Source organism: Pseudoliparis swirei, chromosome 9 (genome assembly GCF_029220125.1).
Source record: "Pseudoliparis swirei isolate HS2019 ecotype Mariana Trench chromosome 9, NWPU_hadal_v1, whole genome shotgun sequence".
NCBI lineage: Eukaryota > Metazoa > Chordata > Actinopteri > Perciformes > Liparidae > Pseudoliparis > Pseudoliparis swirei.
The window spans coordinates 26,105,767-26,127,838 of NC_079396.1; the positions used below are offsets into that span (position 1 = coordinate 26,105,767).

The 22,072-nt window shown below is 47.8% G+C and overlaps 1 protein-coding gene across 3 annotated transcripts; it reads left to right on the plus strand.

The window, feature by feature from the left end:
- Positions 1-5: 5 nt before the first annotated feature.
- On the plus strand, positions 6-22,045 carry otud5a (OTU deubiquitinase 5a). Of its 3 annotated transcripts, none has more exons than XM_056422186.1 (8): positions 6-634; positions 2,336-2,429; positions 15,840-15,904; positions 15,994-16,159; positions 16,240-16,388; positions 17,473-17,658; positions 18,139-18,355; positions 21,026-22,045. In XM_056422186.1, the coding sequence occupies exons 1-8, from the start codon at positions 32-34 to the stop codon at positions 21,160-21,162; spliced, it is 1,617 nt and encodes a 538-aa protein (XP_056278161.1). In that variant the 5' UTR covers positions 6-31; the 3' UTR covers positions 21,163-22,045. The 3 variants fall into 3 exon arrangements, with proteins under 3 accessions (XP_056278161.1, XP_056278163.1, XP_056278162.1); XM_056422188.1 differs by having other exon boundaries at positions 15,994-16,150; XM_056422187.1 differs by having other exon boundaries at positions 2,339-2,429.
- Positions 22,046-22,072: the final 27 nt, after the last annotated feature.

Below are 22,072 nucleotides of genomic sequence, written 5' to 3' on the forward strand. Positions count from 1 at the left end.
CCCTCCACACACACACACACACACACACACCATGACGATCCTCCCGAAGAAGAAGCCCAGCTCCGGGGTCGGAGTCTCGGACCACACCGATGACAGCGACCGCCGGAGCGGCTCCGACCCTCACCAGCACCCACACGCGGGACGGACCGGAGCCCGGCCGAGGGCGTCCCCTCCGCCGTGGTCCTACCAGCCCGCTCCGCCCTCCTCCGCTCGGGACGACCGGCGGAGCATCGAGGCGAGCTCCCGGCCGCAGCAGGCCTCTCCGCCGCCCGTTGGCTCCGCGTCCCCGGTAGGAGGGCCGCCTGGCGACGGGCGGGACGGCGTTGGTGGAGGGACGGCGGGGCCCGGGACCCGCGGGGAGCTCGTCGCGTCGGCCGGCGGCGTTGTGATCGGCGGCTGCGGCGGAGGCGGCTGCTGCTCCGGGCCCGGACTGAGCAAGAGGCGGCGGCAGGCAGGCAGCTGCTCCGGAGGGGGGGTGGTGGCGGCGGCGGCGCTGACCGGGGGAGGCCAGCCCGGGGGCAACGGACCCGGAGGCTCCAGCCAGGACCCGGAGGAGGCAGCCGGGAACAACAGCGAGGACGAGTACGAGAACGCGGCCCGGCTGCAGTCGATGGACCCGGCCACCATAGAACAGGTAGGAGCTAACCGTTAGCATCGTGCTAATGCTGCAACGCTATCGTACTGGGATGGCTTTGGTTATTTACCTTTATGCACCTGGTAATGAGGCATTATTTACCTTCATGCACCTGGTAATATGGCGTTATTAACATTTATACACCTGGTAATAAGACAGTATTAACCCTTTATCATGTGGTATTAAGGCATTCACCTTTATGCACCTGGTAATAAGGCATTATTCACCTTTATGCACCTGGTAATAAGGCATTATTTACCTTTATGCACCTGGTAATATGGCATTATTTACCTTTATGCACCTGGTAATAAGGCATTATTTACCTTCATGCACCTGATAATACGGCATTATTTACCTGTATGCACCTGGTAATAAGGCATTATTGACCATTATTAATGTGGTAATAATAAGCATTAGCTAGAGGAAATAATAGAGGCGCTATTAACCTTTATTCCTGTGGTAATAACACGTTGTTGACCATTATTCATGGAATAATACCTGATTTTTCACTTTAGTACGTTATAGAGGGGTTATTAACCTTTATTCATGTGGTAATAGCATTATTTTCATGATGTCTTAGAGGCGTTATTAACCTACATTTATGTGGTAATATTATATTATCAACCTTTATTCATGTGGTAACATGTTAGAAACTATTCATGTGGTAATCACAAGTTATAGAATATACACTTTTATTAATCCCCAAGGGGAAATTAGTTCATGTTAAATCATCATCAATATCAATTATCAATCATAAATAAATAATTTTAGGACACAAAGACATTTAACTAATATATATATATGAGAGAATTATGCTTTAATAAATGAGACGGAATAATAAAAATGTCTATACATTTAATGTCTTGTATTCTGATTGGCTGCTTGATGATGCGTAAAGATACCTGTGTACAGGTGCAAACTATGTGTGGACATGACAGACAATGGACGCTCAGATGTGGATTTACTGGTGGAATTATTTAAAATGTTTAGGCGGTTATATTTGTCATTGCATCATAAATAACTTTGTCCAAAGCTTTTAACATATATATATATATATAGATGAGCTCACGTACCTGAACACAGCACAAGGTGACCTCAGGTACCTGAACACAGCACCGGGTGAGTTCAGGTACCTGAAAACAGCATTTCATCACTTTTGATTATTTTCTTTAAGTCAAAACAACAACAACAACATAAACACATGCGTTGCAACAAAAGGTTCTTTTAAAGTAAAAGTTTGAAGGTTTCTTAGAAAAATAACCATGGTGATGTATGACATAATATAACTTAATATAAAAGATTATATAATTTATAATATATAATCAGGGTTTAAGTTGTAAATATATAATAATCATCATCATCATCATATGAAAATAAAACAAACACCATATTTTAGAATACCAGAACAAAATCATTTCATATATTTTATCTCTATATATTTCTGTACAATTATACATATATATATATATAATTTTTTTTTCTCCATAATATGTTAATTTATGAAAAGTATGTTCTTATATTTGTTTTGTTTATATTTATATTTTTTTCCTTTTGGTAATAATGTGCGTTAATCGATTGAATCGTTGCTTTGAGTTTTTACATCTTTCACAAATCTGCCCCTGTGTGTGTTTGTGTGTGTGTGTGTGCGCGCGCGTGTGTGCGTGTGCATGTGTGCGTGTGCATGTGTGCGTGTGTGTTCAGCAGGAGCACTGGTTTGAAAAAGCTCTGGGGGAAAAGAAAGGTTTCGTCATCAAGAAGATGAAGGAGGACGGAGCGTGTCTGTTCAGAGCCGTGGGTGAGTGACACACACACACACCTGGTTATTCCTCAGGTGTGTGTGTGAGCAGGTCCTCTGGCCAGCAGCAGGTGTCATGTTGGTCGTTTTATTTTCTATTTCATGTAAAAACATGAACCAGTTTTACTTTCTTTTTTGCAATATATTTAAAAGTGTATAATAATAATTATAATTATAATAATAATACATATTATTATTATTATTATTTACTCATTATAATAATAATAATTTAAACGGAGGACTCACCTGGGCCCTGCTCCTCTAACTTAGTTAGTCGGATAACCTTCAAGATGAGAATACATAAGTCAGGTTTTTCGGATCCTGCCATTGCCCTGCATCAGCATGAGGCCGGCCCACCAGGCAGGAGGGACAGAGAAGGAGGCAGGGCCAATAGGAAGGAGGCCAGATCCAGACCAGGGGCAAGGATCCAGGACCAGCTTCAGACCCACCAGGTCCAATGGACCCTGTGAGGCGTGAAGTCACAAAGAATCTGGGGAAGAAGCAGAGTTAGTCATGTGTGATGGAGAGATGGAAATTCATCCATAAGGAGAGAGAGAAGAGGAGAGAGGTGCCAAGTGTATCCTAAATGTCCCCCAGCAGCCGATCAGCCTATAGCAGCATCTCTAGGTCTGGACCAGGTGAACCTGATTCAGCCCTAACTATAAGACCATCAAGAGGAAAGTCTTCAGTCTCCATGAGGGGACTGTGTCTGCCTCCAGGACTGAAGGTGGAGCTGGTTCCATAAAAGAGGAGGAGCTTGATACCTGAAGGCTCTGGCTCCCATCCTACTTTTTAAGACTCTAGGAACCACGAGTAGCCTCGCATTTAGTGAGGTAGCGCTCTAGTAGGGCAATATGGTACTACAAGCTCTCTAGTGGGGCACTTTGGTACTACAAGCTCTCTAGTGGGGCATTTTGGTACTACAAGCTCTCTAGTGGGGTAATATGGTACTACAAGCTCTCTAGTGGGGCATTTTGGTACTACAAACTCTCTAGTGGGGTAAGATGGTACTACAAGCTCTCTAGTGGGGCATTTTGGTACTAGAAGCTCTCTGGTGGGGTACTATGGTACTACAAGCTCTCTAGTGGGGTAATATGGTACTACAAGCTCTCTAGTGTGGTAATATGGTACTACAAGCTCTCTAGTGGGGTAACATGGTACTACAAGCTCTCTAGTGGGGTAATATGGTACTACAAGCTCTCTAGTGTGGTAATATGGTACTACAAGCTCTCTAGTGGGGTAATATGGTACTACAAGCTCTCTAGTGGTGTAATATAGAATATAGAATATAGAATATACACTTTTATTTATCCCCAAGGGGAAATTAGTTCTCTGCATTTAACCCATCCTTAGTTATTAAGGAGCAGTGGGCTGCGGTGAAGCGCCCGGGAAGCAACTGGGGGTTCAGTGCCTTGCTCAAGGACACTTCGACTTGCAACTAATGGGGAGAGCGGGGATCGAACCCACAACCCTGCGGTTGCAGGACGGCCCTCTTACCCCACTGAGCTAAAGCCGCCCATGTAATATGGTATTACAAGCTCTCTAGTGGGGTAATATGCTTCTACAAGCTCTCTATATCTATAGTGTGTGTGTATATATATATATTTTGTGTGTGTGTGTGTGTGTTATATAACAAACTGTCTTCTTGAGAAACATTATCAGTGATGGCCTCTGCTCCGTTCACCCACAATGCTTTGGGTGCTTAACCGTGTTGTGGGTTAAAGTGTCAGCTGATCAATTTGATTTTAACTGCAGTATAAGTACTAACACGAGTACTTCAGTGTAGAAATACTCTGTTACGAAAGAAGGTCCTGCCTTCAGAGTTGTAATGCTTTAGGGGCGGGGCTACAAGCTGATTGACAGGTCTCTACGTCACTCCTCCTCAGTCCACATATCACCTGAAGTTATTGATCCCATAGTTAATGAAAGTATAGCAGGATAATGCAACAGGTCTCATTCTGTTGGAACTACAAAAACCCTCACAGTAAGTTAGTTTCCTCTGAACAGGAAGTTAATCAAATGTCTGATCTTTATTGATTATGTATCTTTTTTTTTTTTTCAGCTGTCAGGTTCTGGTGAATTACATAGTCCCCTATAAGGCCCCGCCCCCTTTCCTAAACTAATACCTTTATTCTCCTTGTTGAACAAACACTTTTCCAGAATACAGCAGGTCACAGTTCAATTACATTTATTTTGTATAGCCCAAAATTCCAAATGATCCTCAGAGGTCTTAACAATCTGTACACAACCGACCTCGCTGACCTTTGACCTCACAGAGGATCTAAGGGTCCCAGACCTCCTAGACCATGTTCACGTTCTTTGAACTTTGGAGGAAAACAGCAGCAGATTTAAATATTGGCCTCTACAATAATTGGATAAGAAGCAGAACCAAATTATTGTCGTTAACACAATGATCGTCAAACACACATACACCCACACGCGCACACACACACACACACACTGGGTGACGTGTTGGGAGAAACCCTGTGTTTCTGACACCTGCTGCTGTTTGGTTATGAGTGTGTGTGTATATGACTGTGTGTGCGTGCGTGCGCATGTGTATACGTGTGTTTGTATATGACTTTGTGACTGTGTATATGACTGTGTGTGTTTGTATGTGACTGTGTGTGTGTTTGTATATGACTGAGTGTGTGTGTGGGTTTGTATATGACTGTGTATATGTGTGTGTGCGTTTTTATATGACTGTGTGTGTGCGTGTATACATTTGTGTGTGTATATGACTCTGTTTGTGTGTGTGTGTGTGTGTCACAAACTTTTCACATAGACAACTGATGAGAAAAAGGAATCGCCGTGGTAACGAACCATGTGACTTGCTGAAACCATGTGACTTGCTGAAATCAAACCAAAGTGTGTGTGTGTGTGTGTGGTCTCTTTATTATTATTAATGTTACTCATGTAATATTGTTGGAGTTGGACAGCAACACACCACCTGAACGGCACTCACTGGAAGAAACAGCGGTAGACTTTTACTTTAACTCTATAAAGCGTTTATTCAAAATCAGGATACAAACAGACAATCATGCGCATGGACCCCAATCCAGAGCTGTCACCAATGGCCCCAGCGCTGCAAAAAGGATGCTGAGCAGAGCTCGCACGGCCATTGAAATAATCAACAGGGACAGTTCTGATTGGTTAGGAGTAAAGAGGGCGGTGTTTTCTCATTGGGTCTTGTTCCTCTGATTCCGCCGTTGTCGCTCCTTCATTGGTTCTTGTGGCCAGCCAATGAGAGCATATGTTGTGAAAGTGTGAGAAGAAAGATGGAATTCACATGTAGCTTCCTTTGAAGCTCGGGAGTTTTCTAAGCAGGGCTCCAGACTAACTTTTTTTACTAGGAGCACAGTGGCCCCTAACTTAAAATTTTAGGGGCGCAAGCAGAAAATTTAGGGGCGCACACAGGGTTTTTCCTGGGTCAAAATGGGTCTTCGGTGCTCCCCAAAAAAAATGTTTGCGCGCTATGCGCGCACCATCTATTCGTGCAGGTCGAGCTGTTGAGTGAGTGATCAGCAGCTGGCCGCTCGGTCCATTCACGCACCTCACAGTTGTGTATTGATCAGACAAGAAGACACGCTTATCAACTCCAGTGTTTCCCCTACTATTATAACAGGGTGAAATCTCCACCCGCCACTCTGTAATTTTCGTCTACCCCCCCCCCCCCGTCAACAATTCTCGGCTCGCGTGACAGAGCGATCGCTACCGACATCGAAGTTCGTAGTTTTTAATCGCAGACTTTTTTGCCTTAGGCGCCGGATTTGTCATAGGCGCTGAAAACGCTTAGCGCGCCCAAATTTTCTCTGCAGGAAGAACCCTGACACACTATAAATCGACTTGCAAAGTTTTCCCATCATTTTTACTGTATTACTGATAAATAATTTGACAATATACAATCTTATGCCTGTTTGCCGTCATGAACTGCAAAACATTCACAACAGAGAACTCTTCAGAAGTTACTGTATTGAGTTTAAACATATTTTAAGAGAAAACATACCTTGAGCATGTGCATGTTGCACTTCGATGTGGCCAATCAAAACAGTTGTTGGTTTCAAGAGATGCACCGATCAGGTTTTTGGTGCCGATCACTGAAATCAGTATCTGCCGATCACCGATAATACCGATCACCGATCACTGAAATCAGTATCTGCCGATCACCGATAATACCGATCACCGATCACTGAAATCAGTATCTGCCGATCCGATAATACCAATCACCGATCACGGTGTTGATTGAAGCATTCTATTTATTGTGTAGCATTATTGCCTAGGACTATGAGGAAATACATATATAAAGCACCTCAAACATTAAAGAAATTACCGATTTCTTTAAACATTTAGGACTTTTACTTTGAAAAATGTCCTAATTGATACATTAAAATTGTTTGATTGCTATTGTAGGGGATTTCAGTTATGTATGGAACACATCTGCATCATTCATTTCCTGGAACTCTTGGGGAAATCTATATACAGGACTTTTCTTAACATACAAAAGACTGACTAATTTTTATAAACTCTTCCTTGGTCCAGTAAAAATGTTTTAATGTTAGCATAATTTAAGCTAAATCTCAGAAACTATCTATAAAGATACAACATCAGTTCATTGTTTACTTTTATATGTTCGTGTATGATTTGTCGACATCTTATTTTGATAAACGGATGTTGTTTCATGTGGTTCTTTCCGCTAACTTTGCAAAACCGGATGTTGTCACTTAAATCCTTCCGCTAACGTTATCAAAATCCTCGCGCGCTCCTGATGGAATGTGTTTACTGTGAGCATCAGTCTCTAGGGGCTCAGACATGTGAGTGTCGGCTGAGTTGACCCAGAGATTCAACTCGGGGGACGGGGACGCCGCTCGGTGGTGAGGATCCCCTCGTGGACCTCTCACTCTGCGGCCCTCGCCCTCGTTGTGTCTCCGTTGCGGTGCGCCTCTTTTCACACATTAGCCCCCCCCCCCCCCCCCCGGTTTTCGTCTCCTTTCTTCTTCTTCTGGAGTTAATGTCGGTTAGCAAACCAGTCATTCAGGCATTACCGCTAACTATAGTGGGCTGAAGTGTAGAACAAGTTTGTAAGCAACAAAAATATTTAATAACAAAAAAAAGAAATCTGCTAATTTACTGGTCGCGCATGCGCGAGTTGATGAAAAATTTACTCGCACTGTGTCTAATTTTAGGCGCAAAATGCGACCATTTGGTCGCAGTCTGGAGCCCTGTTTCTAAGATAGTCTTATCTCTTCCTAGGTGGGATGCGCTGTGGCGAGAAGGTCGTTCCCAGGATAATTACAAAGGGTGTGTGTGTGTGTGTGTGTGTGTGTGTGTGTGTGTGTGTGTGTGTGTGTGTGTGTGTGTGTGTGTGTGTGTGTGTGTGTGTGTGTGTGTGTGTGTGTGTGTGTGTGTGTGTGTGTGTGTGTGTGTGTGTGTGTGTGTGTGTGTGTCAGAGAGGGCTGTGGTTGAATCCAGATATTAATTGTCAAAGCTGGACCTTTCCTTATCTTATCTGCGCTCAGTAGTTGTCTCTGTGGCTCTCCTGTTCATGTGAGCATGAGTGTTGCTTTGTTCTATTCAAATCTAGGGTGAGCGTTGGTGCATAAAGTTATTTCGTGTGTCACTGTTAGCTTCTTTGATTAGTTCAGGCGCTGGACTGCCCTGCTAAAGTTTCAAACCTTCCACAGTGATTTTCCACTTTCCACATAACATTTATGCAAACAATACTAGGCTGTGCTAAGCTATAATATATATTCTTTACAAATCCCTCTTTTCACATCCGCTGGATGTGAACCCTTACTCCAGGAATATTTATTTCCCTCTTTATGCCAGATCTTGTCATGGCCTGGCCTCCCTAAGTGGCTATGTGTCCTGGTCTCCTCGTCCTGTCTTAGCTCTGCCACTTGACGTGAATGCGTCTCCTGAAATATGATCTCTCGTTGCCTAGATTAAGGTCCCATAAGACCTGTAAGATACCTATTTCTCAGGGAGAGAGTCTCTCTCTGTTAGGGATGGGAATAGGGGCGTGGTTTCTGTCATGTGGTACTCCGATCCACCCTCTTAGATCTTCCATCCTAGGGAAGTCAGTAGGTGTGTGTGCATTATATCTGTAATGTGCAGGTGTAGAAGGAAAGAGGTGAAATTGAGAGTGGTCAGGCAGGCCTTGCATCCTAGCGGCTGGTGAGTAGTAGGTTGGCACCCTGTTAGCCTGTTGACGATCCGGTCCCTGCTGCAATCCGTCTGCTTCAACCCTGGCTGGGTCAGCGTCATCTGCTTCATCCTGGTACTCGTCTGCGACCTGTGGGTCTGGTCTCCTCTGCAACTCGTCCTTCTGGTCCTTCTGGTCCTTCTGGTCCTCTGGTCCTTCTGGTCGTCGATGGGGTCTTTATCCGGTGGTCTCGAACTTGATTTCGTCTGGATCGTCCTGGTCAGGCTTGTTGTTCTTCTTCCACTGGTGTCGCATGGGCCCTGGATACGACATGACTCCCATGGGCAGCATCGTGGGCGGTAGAGCATGCTCTTCATTGGCTCCCGGCTCCTCTGCTTCCTCAGCCTTCCGGCGTCGAGATATCTGTTGAAGAGACCCCGCTATCTCCAATCCCCAGAGTCTTAGACTCAAAATCAGCCAATCCTCCCCCTCAAGGGTGAGTCCAGCCTTTGACACCTAGTGATTAGTTCAAAGTTCCGCTAGAACAATGGAGGGGTCAAATGTCACTAACCAAGTATTTTCACAATAAGAGTCCCTTCTTTGTTATTGTCCGCATTAAAGTCATTTTCACATTAGAGTCCCGTCTTTGTTATTGTAAGTCACTTCACGTAATTCAACTGGCTTCGTCAATCTATAATACTAACATACAGTCACTCTCATGCAACATACATTAAAAACAATATTCTCCCTAATCTTTTCTATTATAATGTCTTTTTTGGCAGGTTCTTCTCTAAACCTCACATGACTAATCCTACGATAATGGCAAGAGTCAGTCCCATGACTATTAGAACAGTTTGTCTGACTTCCAGCTGTTCCTATAGTGGTTTGCGGGGGGGACCTTCTAGCTGGGCTACCAGGCTCCCCGAAACACCTACGGAACGACCTCTGTGGCATCAACATCTTTAGATCTGATCGTGTATCTATTAATGTCCTTATTGGACAGGTGGCTGGGGCACAATGTGTCAGGTAGTGTCAAGGTGCCTCTGCCTTACCCTTGACCTGGACCATGTGTGAAGTAACCTCCTTCACTTCGTACAGACCAGTCCACCTAGGCTCAGTCCACTTCCTCTTGTGAACCCTGACCCTGACCCAGTCACCTACTTTTACTTTGGTTGCTCTGCTGCCTCCTGATCGATCGTCTGGGCTCGAACGACCTGGTTTGAGAGAGCTTTGGTGAGAGAGAAATTAGAGCGTTTATGTATTCTGACGTTTCAATTTTGCAGACATCCAGAGGTGGCATATGACCTCCATCTCTGGGTGGCTCTGGCATACTTCTTCCTGTTAACAACTCAATTGGTGACGTCTTCCCCGCTGGTACTGCTCTCATGATCATCAGTACCTAGTGGAAGCGCCTTCGCACATTATCCTCTTAATACTTTGATTGGCTCTCTCGACCAACCCTTGAGACTGAGGGTGATATATGGACCCAAACTTGTGGGTTATGCCCAGTGCATATCAACTTTCCCCAGCAGTTTGTTGTTAAAATGTGTTCCGTTGTCGGACCTGATGCGTCTTGTAACTCTATACCTTAAGTGTGTGCCTGTGTGCACTATATGGGATGTGGTCAAACACTAGCAAGTTATGTGTACAGGAGTGGCGGCTCTTCTTCGAATCCGTCGACGTTGAACCCCATCTACTATCACCACAACTATGGAAGGAACACAAATAAGATTACATCTTTTCATTTATCAAGCATATTATGATTTCAAAAAAATATTTTTATGGTTCTCTGGGGTCACTGATTCTAAACCTACTGATATCTGATCTATTAGTCTGTACTTGTCTGGCCCTCCTCTTAATAGTCTGGCATCAACATACCCCTCTTTTGAAATAGGATGGAATTCCCAAATCCGTCCTTTTCAATAATAATAATCTTCATAAACAGTCAACCTCTTGAAGAAAAGGGAGAAATAAAATTAAAATGCATGCGTCTGTCAAATCAATGCAGGAGAACCATGTCTTGTCTGAACTCACAGCGTCATCATTGTGTTTGGGTAAGGAATGTCATAATAAGTCGGCCTAATTAGTAAAGAACAGGTTACAAATTTATTTATTGGCCCCAAATCAAGGCCCATTTTCCAGGTTTAGGAAATTAATTAATTAATGTATTCCAGGGAGCCCTCGTCCTCTCCAGTACACTTGCCTATAACAGCCATTCTATGGTTTAAAAATATATATCTACAGTCTGTTCCATCCTTAAGGGATGCTGGTGACTATTAAATTGGAATCGTACGCGGTTTTAACTCTATCTCTACCTCTACGGGAGCCATCGGAATCAGTCACACATCAGTTCACCTTTCAGTCCTAAAAGTGTCTGGAAATAAGTTAAGCATGTTGTCAGTGTCCCCATGATCAGTGTTCTCTCTACTATGTGTGCGGCTAAGCATGTGTCTAAGCATGTGTCTCTAATACTAACTGGACCTCCGATGTGTGTGCAGTTCTGTACATGTTCTCAAATGTGGAGTAATGCCAGTGTTAATTTTGTGTGTGCACCCAGTCCGTAGCCTCAACCTCTGCTTTCACCATTGTTCTTCTCTGTGCCTCCACTCTGGACCAACACTGATGTGGAGCTGCGGTGTCAACGACTGCATACAATCTGCAGCTCTGGTGTTCATTCAACAGCCGCTGCTACTCCTTGCTTCTCTGCATAGATCTCCGAGCCTCCACAGTTGGGTTTTCATGAACCTCAATCTCGTGTTGCAGGCCTTCCCTCAGGATCTCAGATCTCATCTTGTATCAAGGTGTAGTTAAGGGCACAATGTTTTTGGTCCCCTGGTGGCGAGTCGGGATGCAGGACTTTGAACCAAAGTCTCCACCGCTGGCTGTTGTCATGCAGAGGTGTGATGTCATAATCATCTACTCTGTCCCACCGGACCCTTTGCTTCCTGTTCAGTGTCTCTTTAGTCTCCAGTTGAATCATTAGGTGACTAGTGGGTGTGGCACATTTCTGTTCAGTGAATACAGTTCGCTGTCAGCTGTTGGATCTGGGCATGCCTAATTGTGTGTCTCTGGTCCGGGCCTGGTGCCGTGGATCACTATTGCCTTGTGGCTGTGGCTATGTGTTGGGTGCTTGTTATGGCGGGGTTAGACATTATGAGAGTACTGAAGCGGTCCTGACTGAGACTGCTAACCCTTTGGTGGATAAGGACAAAAATTAGCCCAATGTCCAACCTGACTATAATTAAAAATTTATTAATACTCGTCTAAAGCCTCCGTTGCCCCAGTTGTTACCCCTCTTACTCCTGAACGGGCTTCTTTTATGCATATTATCTCTCTGTTGTTGGGCCCCATTTATGGGCTGCTGACCCGCCTGTTGCAGGACATAAGGTTTGAGGGAACTAAGCTTGAAGCGGTGCAAACGTGGCTTGCTGTGGCTGTTGATAGATCAGTGCTTATGGATTTGGAGGAGGAGCTGGATACGGACTATACAGGACTTAAGGTCCATGTAGTTGTGCTGCAGTCTGCTGCACCGTGGCTTGTGCCATTTACTTCTGCTTTGGTCAGGTCATCTTTTCCCTGCTCTTGTTTATTTGTATCTATATGGCGTCTGACCTGAGCTTCCAAGTCATAGAAGTTCATGTACTTTAGTCCTACTATCCCTTTCAGTTCGGTCTGTATGGTCACAGTCACTGATGATTCTATTGATAACCTAAAAACTGTTCAGTCATGCTATCCTCAAGGAAATCTTTCCCTAGTTTGTCGTTCTACAACTCTCTGATTCTACCTAAATAGGCTGCTCCTCCCTCACCATCAAATGGTGGCATCATCATTATCTTAGAAACATCAACCTTTTTCTCAGTTTTTCTTTTATTATTTTTTAAAATCTGAACTGCTAAGAGAGGTGCCTTGTGGCTGAAAAAACTGCAGTTATGCTTGAAAGGGGTCAAATCTTTAAGAGAGACTGAGGAAAAATTATAATAAAAATATAAAATAGACTATATAATAAAATAATAAAGAGGATCAATTTAAAACTGAATAACCTACAACCTTTGAATTAGAAGTCTCATTCTCTACCGACTGAGCTAGCCGGGCAATTGATCAGTTAATTTAAAGAAAAATTAAAAATTTGGCAAAACAATGCATTTCTTTAAAACATAATTTCAAAAAGTAAGAGATGGTCGCACACTCTACTAATTAATAGTTATCTTCAAAAGGAATTCTTCCGTTACTGTTCTTGCTCTGTCGCTGCTCTGTTATTGTCTCGCTCTGAGTGGCTGCAGGGTGAGGAACGGAGCGCGCAGCTAAGTGGGGAGGGGAGGGGCTGCTCTGTCTGTGAATGCGCGTGCCCTCAGCGAGCCACGCAGCACGAACAGCTGACTGTCACTCGCAGTGTTTACGTTTCTGCTTCTGTATTTTTCAGTGTTAAGCGGAGTTACCTCTTTGTTTCTCAGTATCCTCCTCAATCTCAAACTCGTAACTGCTTTTAAACATAGTACATAATTGCCATACAATGTGTTCTTTACTCGGCAACGTGCCTTTCAGAACAATAAATCCTCATTTATCACTCGTGCAATTCAACAGACCAGAGCTTACGTTGACACCGTAAGGTTTCGACTTTGCTCTGTTGATTCCACTCTGACAACATTTATTCACCACCGGTATTCAACATTCATTCACAGATTATACATACACATGTGTTCTGATGCAGGTCCCTGACCCGGCTTCGGCCCCTGGCCGGCTTCCTATGAAGTCTTTCTACGTGTCTCCCTGAGGTCTTCAGTCCCTGACTGGCTCTCTGTAGAGTCTTTTAATGCGGGCCCCTGACCCGTCTTCGGCCCCTGGCCGGCTCTCTGTAGAGTCTTTTAATGCGGGCCCCTGACCCGTCTTCGGCCTCTGGCCGGCTCTCTGTAGAGTCTTTAAATGCGGGCCCCTGACCCGTCTTCGGCCCCTGGCCGGCTCTCTGTAGAGTCTTTTAATGCGGGCCCCTGACCCGTCTTCGGCCCCTGGCCGGCTCTCTGTAGAGTCTTTTAATGCGGGCCCCTGACCGTCTGCCCCTGGCCGGCTCTCTGTAGTCTTTAATGCGGGCCCCTGACCGTCTTGCCCTGGCGCTCTCTGTAGAGTCTTTTAATGCGGGCCCCTGACCCGTCTTCGGCCCCTGGCCGGCTCTCTGTAGAGTCTTTTAATGCCTCCCTGAGGTCTTTCTGTCAAACTGTATCGTGATCTCTGTTTACGCTTTATCTTATCATTTAAATTAAGTCAAAAAATTTGGCAGTTTCAATACTCACTTCCAATACTCCTGATCAAATTTAGAGTGTTCAATTTGACTGATTTGAAAATAAACAGGTTCAGTCTTACCTTATTTTTGACACCGGTGTTTGATCAGTTTCTTGGAGCGGGCCTTGAAAGCAGTGGTCCGTCCGGGGGTCTCAGGTGCTGTCCTCCTCAGGTCTCTGGACCGGTTTTCACAACCATCGCTCTGCTACCATTTGTTGGAGTTGGACAGCAACACACCACCTGAACGGCACTCACTGGAAGAAACAGCGGTAGACTTTTACTTTAACTCTATAAAGCGTTTATTCAAAATCAGGATACAAACAGACAATCATGCGCATGGACCCCAATCCAGAGCTGTCACCAATGGCCCCAGCGCTGCAAAAAGGATGCTGAGCAGAGCTCGCACGGCCATTGAAATAATCAACAGGGACAGTTCTGATTGGTCAGGAGTAAAGAGGCGGTGTTTTCTCATTGGGTCTTGTTCCTCTGCTTCGCCGTTGTCGCTCCTTCATTGGTTCTTGTACAGCCAATGAGAGCATATGTTGTGAAAGTGTGAGAAGAAAGATGGAATTCACATGTAGCTTCCTTTGAAGCTCGGGAGTTTTCTAAGATAGTCTTATCTCTTCCTAGGTGGGATGCGCTGTGGCGAGAAGGTCGTTCCCAGGATATTTACAAAGGGCCAGTGTAGGTGTGTGTGTGTGTGTGTGTGTGTGTGTGTCAGAGAGGGCTGTGGTTGAATCCAGATATTAATTGTCAAAGCTGGACCTTTCCTTATCTTATCTGCGCTCAGTAGTTGTCTCTGTGGCTCTCCTGTTCATATGAGTGTTGCTTTGTTCTATTCAAATCTAGGGTGAGCGTTGGTGCATAAAGTTCTTTCGTGTGTCACTGTTATCTTCTTTGATTAGTTCAGGCGCTGGACTGCCCTGCTAAAGTTTCAAACCTTCCACAGTGATTTTCCACTTTCCACATAACATTTATGCAAACGATACTAGGCTGTGCTAAGCTATAATATATATTCTTTACAATATCTTAAGGGGCCGAATGTTAAAACATGCATAAACTTAACAGAATAAAAGCGTGGTGTGTTTTTCAGTGTTTTTTTCATATTCTAAAGATTAATAGTGAGCTTATAGTCGCCTTGTAAAGCTTTTACAAGATGATGCATCTTTTTAGTTTAATAAAAAGAAAATTGGGGTGGAAACATTCTTTTTCTCTCCTTTGTCTGAGAGCTGAGTGTCCTTCATTAAACTCACTTTTCTTCATGAAGTTGGTTCATGTTCTTTAACCTTCTGGTCTGTCCTCAAACACCTGAATGTTGACCCGTTGTTATGGCGACTACCTTAAGGATGTCACAGATTTAGAATTCTTCTATTGTTCTTCTATTGTTTAACCGTGTTTGTCTCCTGACAGTCATTCCGTCTCCTACACAATTGGCAATCGTTCCGTGTCTCCTAACAATTGTTCCGTGTCTCCTAACAATCGTTCCGTGTCTCCTGACAATCGTTCCGTGTCTCCTGACAATCGTTCCGTGTCTCCTAACAATCGTTCCGTGTCTCCTGACAATCGTTCCGTGTCTCCTTGCGGTCTTTCCGTGTCTCCTGACAATCGTTCCGTGTCTCCTAACAAGCGTTCCGTGTCTCCTTGCGGTCTTTCCGTGTCTCCTGACAATCGTTCCGTGTCTCCTTGCGGTCTTTCCGTGTCTCCTCGCAATCGTTCCGTGTCTCCTTGCGGTCTTTCCGTGTCTCCTGACAATCGTTCCGTGTCTCCTAACAATCGTTCCGTGTCTCCTTGAGGTCTTTCCGTGTCTCCTCGCAATCGTTCCGTGTCTCCTGACAATCGTTCCGTGTCTCCTAACAATCGTTCCGTGTCTCCTGACAATCGTTCCGTGTCTCTTGACAATCGCTCCGTGTCGCCGTACGTCCCGTTTCGTGATGACAGTTTCTCTCTTCATGGATGAGTTGACCTCTGACCTGCCGTATATCTCTGTGTGTTAGCTGACCAGGTGTACGGGGATCAGGACATGCATGAAGTGGTCAGGAAACACTGTATGGACTACCTGGTGAGTCTCCTCCTGTCTGCCCTCACGACGCTCCTCTTCCTCCAGCGTCTCCTCCTCGTCTGTGTTCATAACCGTCTTCTTCCTCCCAGATGAAGAACGCAGACTATTTCTCAAATTACGTGACGGAGGACTTCACCACATACATCAACAGGAAGAGGAAAAACAATTGCCACGGAAACCACATCGAGATGCAGGCGATGGCCGAGATGTACAACCGACCGGTGGAAGTGTACCAGTACAGTACAGGTGAGCCAGGTCTGTCCAATAGAAACCAGCTGCAGATATGTCAGCCAATCACATCACACCAGCCTCTCACCCTCCTCCTCCTCCTACAGAGCCAATCAACACATTCCACGGCATCCACCAGAACAACGATGAGCCAATCAGAGTGAGCTACCATCGCAACATCCACTACAACTCGGTGGTGAACCCCAACAAGGCCACGATCGGGGTTGGACTGGGACTGCCCGCCTTCAAACCCGGGGTACCAGAATCACAACCTTTAAGACACCTCTTTGCCCAGTCTGTAAACTCCACAAACCAACCTCCCCTATAGAGAGGAGGGATTTTAGTTATCTTTCAATATATAGATGATTTGATCTCATATTCATGAACTACTTTATTACCTTCAAACAAACCCTGTAAATAAACAAGTCAAGTATTAAATGTGTTTTAAAGAAAATCCTGGAAACTATTTGATTTGGCTGCTATATATTTACGACTATTACAAATGTTTTTTTAAACTTCCTGTTTCTAAAGCGTCTAAAATTAATTGACCTTCGTTGTTTTAATCTTCAGACGTGTAAATTGTGTTTTTATGAGAACTGTTTGTCACGTCTAATAAGCTTTGACCGCATCGCCACATAACGGGTCAGCAGAACTCCTGAGACGTTTCCTTCTCTCACGGTGATCACGTGACCTGATGTTAACTAACACAGGAAGTAGAAACAGACAGACCTCGGAGAAAAATAACTGCTCTGTCTGATTCAGATCTACTGGTTGAATAGAAGTCTATGCTTCATGTGTTAAAGCTGCATTCTCTCTCCTGACCACCAGGGGGCGACTCCTCTAGTTGTATAGAAGTCTATGCTTCATGTGTTAAAGCTGCATTCTCTCTCCTGACCACCAGGGGCTCCTTTGGTTGTATAGAAGTCTATATAATAACTCTACTTCTCTCTTGATGTATTCCCTCAGTAAACATTGTAAACATGAGTTCATGTCTTAAGCTCTAGTTTTAAGTCTTCTTCTATACAGCCTGATGTCATGATGTCATCATTTAGTACATTATGGTCTGTAGAGTCACACAGACCATAAAGCAGGGGACGCTTTAGGGGCGGGGCTACGAGGTGATTGACAGGTTGACGGCGTCTCCGCGTCACTCCTCCTCAGTCCAGATATGGTCACTTCTTGTTCACTGGTTCCAACATTAAAACCAGTTATTCTATAATCCTGCTGACAAACATCCTGTTCACGTCCCCCAAAGCATTCTGGGAGCTGTAGTTTCCAAACGTTGAGCCGTGTGAAGTGTGTGTGTGTTTAGTAATAAATGTGTGTTCCCCCTCCATTAGTACGCGGAGCAGACGCTGATGAAGTCGGCCATCAAGACGTCGGAGGAGTCGTGGATTGAGCAGCAGATGCTGGAGGACAAGAAGAGAGCGACGGACTGGGAGGCCACCAACGAGGCCATCGAGGAGCAGGTGGCCCGGGAGAGCTACCTGCAGTGGCTCCACGACCAGGAGAAGCAGGCCCGCCAGGTACAGACAGAGAGACAGACAGACAGAGAGACAGGCAGACAGACAGGCAGACAGACAGGCAGACAGACAGACAGAGAGACAGACAGAGAGGCAGACAGACAGAGAGAGAGACAGACAGGCAGGCAGACAGACAGACAGAGAGACAGACAGACAGGCAGGCAGACAGACAGACAGACAGAGAGACAGACAGACAGACAGACAGGCAGAGAGACAGACAGACAGAGAGACAGGCAGACAGAGAGACAGACAGAGAGACAGACAGAGAGACAGACAGGCAGGCAGACAGACAGACAGAGAGACAGACAGACAGGCAGGCAGACAGACAGACAGAGAGACAGACAGAGAGACAGACAGACAGACAGACAGGCAGAGAGACAGACAGACAGAGAGACAGGCAGACAGACAGGCAGGCAGACAGAGAGAGAGACAGACAGACAGGCAGACAGAGACAGTTGGGTCTCAACGTGTTTTCTCCCTCAGCCCCGCAAAGCGACCGCCACCTGCAGCTCGGCGACGGCGGCGGCCTCCAGCGGACCGGACGACTGGAGCACCCGGTCGCCGCGGCAACGTGACTGCGACCCCTCCCACTCCCACGCTCACTCCGACCTCCTGACGGCCCCGTCGACCCACAACAAGCCCCCCTCCCCCGCCGGAGCCGCCATCCTCCTGAGCAAACCCCCCTCCCCCTGTGCACCAGGTAACACACACACTGTGCTCAGCATTCTGCAGGATGTTTCAGGTTGTTCTGAACTCTGATGAGGTCTGTGACCCGGCATGTGAACCCGGTCTGTGACCCGGCCTGTGAACCCGGTCTGTGAACCCGGTCTGTGAACCCGGTCTGTGAACCCGGCCTGTGACCCGGTCTGTGACCCGGCATGTGAACCCGGCCTGTGAACCCGGTCTGTGAACCCGGCCTGTGAACCCGGTCTGTGAACCCGGTCTGTGAACCCGGTCTGTGAACCCGGTCTGTGACCCGGCATGTGAACCCGGCCTGTGACCCGGCATGTGAACCCGGCATGTGAACCCGGCATGTGAACCCGGCCTGTGAACCCGGTCTGTGAACCCGGTCTGTGGCCCAGTCTGTGGCCCAGTCTGTGGCCCGGTCTGTGAACCCGGTCTGTGAACCCGGCCTGTGACCCGGCTTGTGACCCGGCTTGTGACCCGGTCTGTGAACCCGGTCTGTGACCCGGCTTGTGAACCCGGCTTGTGAACCCGGCCTGTGAACCCGGTCTGTGACCCGGTCTGTGAACCCGGTCTGTGAACCCGGCCTGTGAACCCGGTCTGTGGCCCGGTCTGTGAACCCGGTCTGTGAACCCGGTCTGTGACCCGGCTTGTGACCCGGTCTGTGACCCGGCATGTGAACCCGGTCTGTGAACCCGGCCTGTGAACCCGGTCTGTGACCCGGCTTGTGAACCCGGCTTGTGAACCCGGCTTGTGAACCCGGTCTGTGACCCGGCCTGTGACCCGGTCTGTGAACCCGGCCTGTGACCCGGCTTGTGACCCGGCTTGTGACCCGGTCTGTGAACCCGGTCTGTGAACCCGGCCTGTGAACCCGGTCTGTGGCCCGGTCTGTGAACCCGGTCTGTGAACCCGGTCTGTGACCCGGTCTGTGAACCCGGCATGTGAACCCGGTCTGTGGCCCGGCATGTGAACCCGGCATGTGAACCCGGTCTGTGAACCCGGCTTGTGAAGCCGGTCTGTGGCCCGGTCTGTGAACCCGGTCTGTGACCCGGCCTGTGAACCCGGCTTGTGAACCCGGTCTGTGACCCGGTCTGTGAACCCGGCCTGTGAACCCGGTCTGTGACCCGGCTTGTGACCCGGTCTGTGAACCCGGCCTGTGACCCGGCTTGTGAACCCGGCCTGTGACCCGGTCTGTGAACCCGGCTTGTGACCCGGTCTGGGAACCCGGCCTGTGAACCCGGTCTGTGAACCCGGCCTGTGACCCGGTCTGTGAACCCGGCCTGTGAACCCGGCCTGTGACCCGGTCTGTGACCCGGTCTGTGAACCCGGCCTGTGAACCCGGCCTGTGACCCGGTCTGTGAACCCGGTCTTTGACCCGGCCTGTGACCCGGTCTGTGAACCCGGTCTGTGAACCCGGCCTGTGAACCCGGCTTGTGAACCCGGTCTGTGACCCGGCTTGTGACCCGGCTTGTGAACCCGGTCTGTGACCCGGCTTGTGAACCCGGCTTGTGAACCCGGCTTGTGACCCGGTCTGTGACCCGGTCTGTGACCCGGCTTGTGAACCCGGCCTGTGACCCGGCTTGTGAACCCGGCCTGTGAACCCGGCCTGTGACCCGGTCTGTGAACCCGGCCTGTGACCCGGTCTGTGACCCGATCTGTGACCCGGCATGTGAACCCGGTCTGTGACCCGGTCTGTGACCCGGCATGTGAACCCGGTCTGTGACCCGGTCTGTGAACCCGGCCTGTGAACCCGGTCTGTGACCCGGTCTGTGAACCCGGCCTGTGACCCGGCTTGTGACCCGGTCTGTGAACCCGGTCTTTGACCCGGCCTGTGACCCGGTCTGTGAACCCGGTCTGTGACCCGATCTGTGAACCGGGCCTGTGACCCGATCTGTGAACCCGGTCTGTGACCCGGTCTGTGAACCCGGTCTGTGACCCGGTCTGTGAACCCGGCCTGTGACCCGGTCTGTGAACCCGGCCTGTGACCCGGCTTGTGAACCCGGCCTGTGACCCGGCCTGTGAACCCGGCCTGTGACCCGGCCTGTGACCCGGCCTGTGACCCGGTCTGTGACCCGGCTTGTGAACCCGGCCTGTGACCCGGCTTGTGAACCCGGCCTGTGACCCGGTCTGTGAACCCGGCCTGTGACCCGGCTTGTGAACCCGGCTTGTGACCCGGTCTGTGACCCGGCTTGTGAACCCGGCCTGTGAACCCGGCCTGTGACCCGGTCTGTGACCCGGCTTGTGAACCCGGCCTGTGACCCGGTCTGTGACCCGGCTTGTGAACCCGGCCTGTGAACCCGGCCTGTGACCCGGTCTGTGACCCGGCTTGTGAACCCGGCCTGTGACCCGGCTTGTGAACCCGGCATGTGACCCGGTCTGTGAACCCGGCTTGTGAACCCGGCCTGTGACCCGGCCTGTGAACCCGGCCTGTGACCCGGCTTGTGAACCCGGCCTGTGACCCGACCTGTGACCCGGTCTGTGACCCGGCCTGTGACCCGGCCTGTGACCCGGTCTGTGACCCGGTCTGTGAACCCGGTCTGTGACCCGGTCTGTGACCCGGTCTGTGACCCGGCCTGTGACCCGGTCTGTGAACCCGGTCTGTGACCCGGTCTGTGACCCGGTCTGTGACCCGGTCTGTGACCCGGCCTGTGACCCGGTCTGTAACCCGGTCTCTTGTGTGTTCCAGGGCTGACGGACTGGGAGGACGATGAGATCCTGGCCTCGGTGCTGGCCGTCTCCCAGCAGGAGTACCTGGACAGCATGAAACATCAGAGCTCCGCCTCCATGCATCGAGAGAGAGAGCCGTCACCCGACAGCAGCTGATAGCACACACACACACACACACACACACACACACACTCAGACAACGATCACCTTTGACCTCCCCCTTTGCCCCCTGCATCTCACCTCTGACCCTCAGAAGGAGATCGACCAGGGAAAAAATAAAACATCAAACAAAGAAATGTAAACTTGTTTTTTTCTGCAGACATTTCAACTCCTTAGTTGATCACTCGTCCGCTTGTTTCCTTCCCTCCTTCCCTCTTTCCCTCTCTTTCTCATCGCTCCCATCACCCTCTCCTCCCAGCCAATAGTGATCCAGCATTATCACACCCCCCCTGCCGCCTCCCTTCTCCTTCTCCTGGTTACAACCCACATGGGGCTTGGTCTTAATGCTGATTTGGGATCAGTTGTGATTGGAGGATTTTATTTTGAAATTCACAATCTGTTTTTAATTTTAATATCTTTGCTCAGTTCAGGCTGTTAGCTCTGAGGCTATCAGGAATATTGGCTAGCTCTCACCTCAAGTCTTACTGTTTTAAAGCTACTTCCCCGCTAACAGCGCTGACTGGTTAGCATAGCTAACCTCGTAGCTCCCGCCGGCGGCCATTTTGTGTTGGGGAAACAACTCTCTCCCTTCTTCATCCTCCTCCTCATCCTCCTCCAAACCACCATCACCATCGGACTTATTTAGCTGCATGTTTAATCAATCACGACCAATATCATCGAGAAAAAGCGAGAAAAGAAAAAAAGGATATACAAAATTTGAGAATTGTCATACTTATCCTCTTAATGATTGATTATTATTATTGTTGTTATTATTATTAATAATATACGTTTGTTTTATTTTATTTTATCATTTGGGATGAAAAGACCTTTTTTTCTTTTTTCTTGGAATAAAGAGGGAAAATGTTTCTGAAGAAAATTGTTTTGGAGATTGTATTTCTTCTTTGAC